Source organism: Primulina huaijiensis, chromosome 11 (assembly GCF_012295235.1).
Source record: "Primulina huaijiensis isolate GDHJ02 chromosome 11, ASM1229523v2, whole genome shotgun sequence".
Lineage (NCBI taxonomy): Eukaryota > Viridiplantae > Streptophyta > Magnoliopsida > Lamiales > Gesneriaceae > Primulina > Primulina huaijiensis.
The window spans coordinates 22,125,137-22,129,050 of NC_133316.1; the positions used below are offsets into that span (position 1 = coordinate 22,125,137).

At 34.8% G+C, this 3,914-nt stretch overlaps 1 protein-coding gene across 1 annotated transcript in view; it reads right to left on the reverse strand.

The window, feature by feature from the left end:
* Positions 1 to 940: 940 nt before the first annotated feature.
* Positions 941 to 3,914, reverse strand: part of LOC140988975 (protein trichome birefringence-like 41) — a 16,776-nt gene continuing 13,802 nt past the window's right edge. Inside the window, exon 5 of the mRNA XM_073458104.1 lies at positions 941 to 1,467. Coding sequence (XP_073314205.1) covers positions 1,173 to 1,467 — 295 coding nt within the window. The 3' untranslated portion in view covers positions 941 to 1,172. The remainder of the gene's footprint in view (positions 1,468 to 3,914) is intronic.

Consider the following 3,914-nt stretch of genomic DNA (forward strand, 5'->3'; position numbering starts at 1 on the left):
TAGTCCAACCATAAGTACTAATGGACCCAATTTTTTTTTTTTTTTTACCGAATGCATATTTGAATCACTAACTTGTAAAATAACTGTCTACTCCTAGTTCAAACTTAATTTTCATGGATCGATACGTGCGGATGAGTTAGCGTTGGCCTCGTCATTGATCGCTCGATCCAAGATGGAGCTCGAGCACGAAGCTATTATATACTTATGCTCTATAATTCACATACTTGGGCAGTTCACAAGAACCAGAGGGCTTCCATCTGTACTTGAGGTAGAGCTTATCCTGCCTTCCATTTCCCTCACAGTCAAATTGCTTTTCGATAAAAGAACACATTGACGAAGCATTGTATACAGGATATGTATCATCGTATACCCAAGTACCTTGAAAAAAATCACACCCAGTAGTATTAATAAAAATGCAGGATATTGGCCCAAAAGTTAGCAAGAAAGTGCAAGTAAAACAGAAGAAAGAGCTCAAGAATCCATTTCCCATCTCTTGCCTAAGAACATATGGAGAAAAAGATTAAAAAAAAATTCGAGTTCATAGACAATATTATAAATTTTATGAGTAAAGAGTATTAATATATGTTGGTTAGGTCTCAAGTTGGTATATATTGGGATTATAATATTAATCTATCTTGGAGGGAAAGAAAATTTTCCTTCTCAACAAGCATACTCAAGTGTTCATGATGATTGATTTTTGGTGGTTAAATTAATTTTGTTTTTATGAAATTAAAGCGTTAATATATATTTCATGATCTACATTTTAATTTAAGAATTATGATAAATCTAATTTCCGATAAGTAATATAAATTATCGCAAAACTATAATTAGATTAAATCGATATTAACTATATGGAATCCACTAAGACAAAAGACATATATTGAAGTGCATTTTAAGAAAAACAAATTAAAACATGGTAAAAATTTGGTGAGGATAATTTGAATATTACATTCCAATATAGAAATTTAATTCATATTGTTAAAATCATACCAATCGTCTATTTCATTGACAACCATATGAATTAGGTAAAATAAATTGATCAGCTAGGAAAGAAGTTGAAAGAATTATTTTTATCACAAAAATTGTCTTCCGCTCGAATAATCCAAAACATTTCCTAAAACTTCTTTGGAAACTCTTGTCAGGTATCAATGACTGAATATATATTTCTTCTTTCAAAGAATGAGACTGTAAAGAATTTGGTTCCAGGTATCTGGAACTCCAGGCAGACACCAATGGCTGCAATCCATCCCCGCTTCACCGCTGAACCCGTAAATGGAAGGATGCCCATCTTTTCGCAGCAATGACAGGTTTGTTACGTCCAGCAATTCCGTAGGTTTCTTGATTGTGCTCAATACCCTTTTTAACACAGTTAATAGAGGTGGCAAGCCTCCTGGATATGTTGATCCCAGTAGGGGTTCTTTCTGGCCGGCACAAGATTTTGCACGCGGTTCTCCCCATAAGCTCCCACTGTTAAATAAAAAGAATTCAATAAATGAGGCAAAATACAACATGATTCGTTTAAAATTCATCTTATCTGAACAACTCCATGCAACGTATTGTTTCAATGTTTTCTATCATATTCTTGCCCTGGAGTTTATGAAGTCTGATTGAAGGAAATTTCTAAAAATGTGTCTTGCTGATTACATCACATTAATGGCCCGTAGGATGCTCTGTATGCACGTATTCGAAATTATGATGCTGATATGATCAATTGTCTTTTGGGATGATTATGTTAGAATTTTTCTCAGAAATTCATGTTTTGCACGTATATAAACATGATATATAATATGCGAAAGCGGATCGAGAATTACCTCCGGCCATTGAAAATTTGTTGAAGATTTCTGATTTCTTTTCAATTGAAGTCTTCTAAACACTTCAACACTCCTGTAGATGGTGTATTTTCTGTATGAGATTGTGTGTTTAGGGACCTCAATACCTTCGGTATTTATAGGCACACTCATACCATCACCGAGTGTTTTGGGAGATCGAGATTCAAACCAAATTTGTATACGTATCTCAATGTTCAAAATTTGAGGCTGCCGTATACAAATTTTTTCAACAATTGTTGGCAATGGCCGTCGTCATGTTCAACACGTTTATTTTACGGGTCACAATTACTTACATTCTCCCACTTGACCCGTATATCTCATTTATCATAGTAGAAAACAAAATACATGAATCATGGCGATAGGTCATCTTAAAATGAATATTATCTTCCATGTATTACAATGCATTATGTCTCTCAAATCTGTATAACTTAATGAATAAACCCAATGTTTATTCGAGGTCCAACTTTATTGATATTTCTCAAATCAATGAATGTGTACACAACAAATATGAGAAAATATCACATCATAGTTTCATTAAATTTGTTCTTACAACAAAATTACATAAAAGAACCAAGTCTCATTCTTTCTGTATGATCCTTAAATTTCAATGGTGGCATGCCCTTAGTCAAAGGATCCGCAATCATCAATTCAGTGCTAATGTGCTCGATAAGTAACTTCTTATCTTTAACACGTTCTCGTATGGCTAAATACTTAATGTCGATGTGCTTGCTTCGACTACCACTTTTGTTATTTTTAGCCATAAAAACAGCAGCTGAATTGTCACAATATATTCTTAATGGCCTAGATATAGAATCCATAATTCTAAGCCCTGAAATGAAACTCTTCAACCATACACCATGTGAGGTTGCCTCAAAACAAGATACGAACTCAGCTTCCATAGTGGAAGTAGCAGTCAATGTCTGCTTTGCACTTCTCCAAGATACAGCTCCACCAGCTAACATGAAAATATATCCTGAAGTGGATTTTCTTGAATCAATGCAGCCAGCATAGTCTGAATCAGAGTAGCCAATTACTTCCAAATTCTCAGTTCGTCTGAACATAAGCATATAATCTTTGGTCCCTTGAAGGTACCTCATTACTTTCTTTGCAGCTTTCCAGTGATCTAAACCTGGATTACTCTGATATCTTCCCAACATCCCAACAACAAATGCAATGTCAGGTCTAGTGCAAACATGAGCATACATCAAGCTGCCGACAGCAGAAGCATAAGGAATGTTTTTCATTTGTTCCCGCTCTAGATCATTCTTTGGGCATTGACTCAAATTGAATTTATCGCCTTTCACAATGGGAGCTATACTTGGTGAACAATCTTTCATCCGATATCTCTCTAAAACTTTGTTTATATAGGTTGTTTGAGACAGACCTATAATACCTCGAATTCTGTCTCTATGTATCTTAATGCCAATGACATAAGATGCATCACCCATATCCTTCATATCAAAGTTTTTAGAGAGAAATTGTTTCACCTCATATAACAAACCCTTATCATTGATTGCAAGTAATATATCATCCACATATAGAATAAGGAAACAAATCTTGCTCCCACTGACCTTCTGGTATATACATTGATCCATGAGGTTCTCAACGAATCCAAATGAAGAGATAACATCATGAAATTTTAAATACCATTGACGGGAAGCTTGTTTCAATCCATATATAGATTTCTTAAGCTTACAAACCAATTGCTCACCATTACTAGAGAAGAATCCTTCAGGTTGTTTCATATAAACCTCTTCCTCTAGTTCTCCATTGAGAAAAGCTGTTTTCACATCCATTTGTTGCAAATCTAAGTCAAAATGTGCAACTAATGCTAGAATGATACGGAGAGAATCTTTCTTAGATACAGGAGAAAAAGTCTCCTTATAATCGATTCCTTCCTGCTGAGTGAATCCTTTAGCAACGAGTCTTGCTTTATACCTTTCAATGTTGCCTAATGAGTCTTTCTTTGTTTTGAAGACCCATTTACATCCAATGGCTTTTACACCATCAGGCAACTGAACAAGATCCCAGACTCCATTAACTGCCATAGAATTCATCTCTTCTTTCATAGCATTAAACCATAGT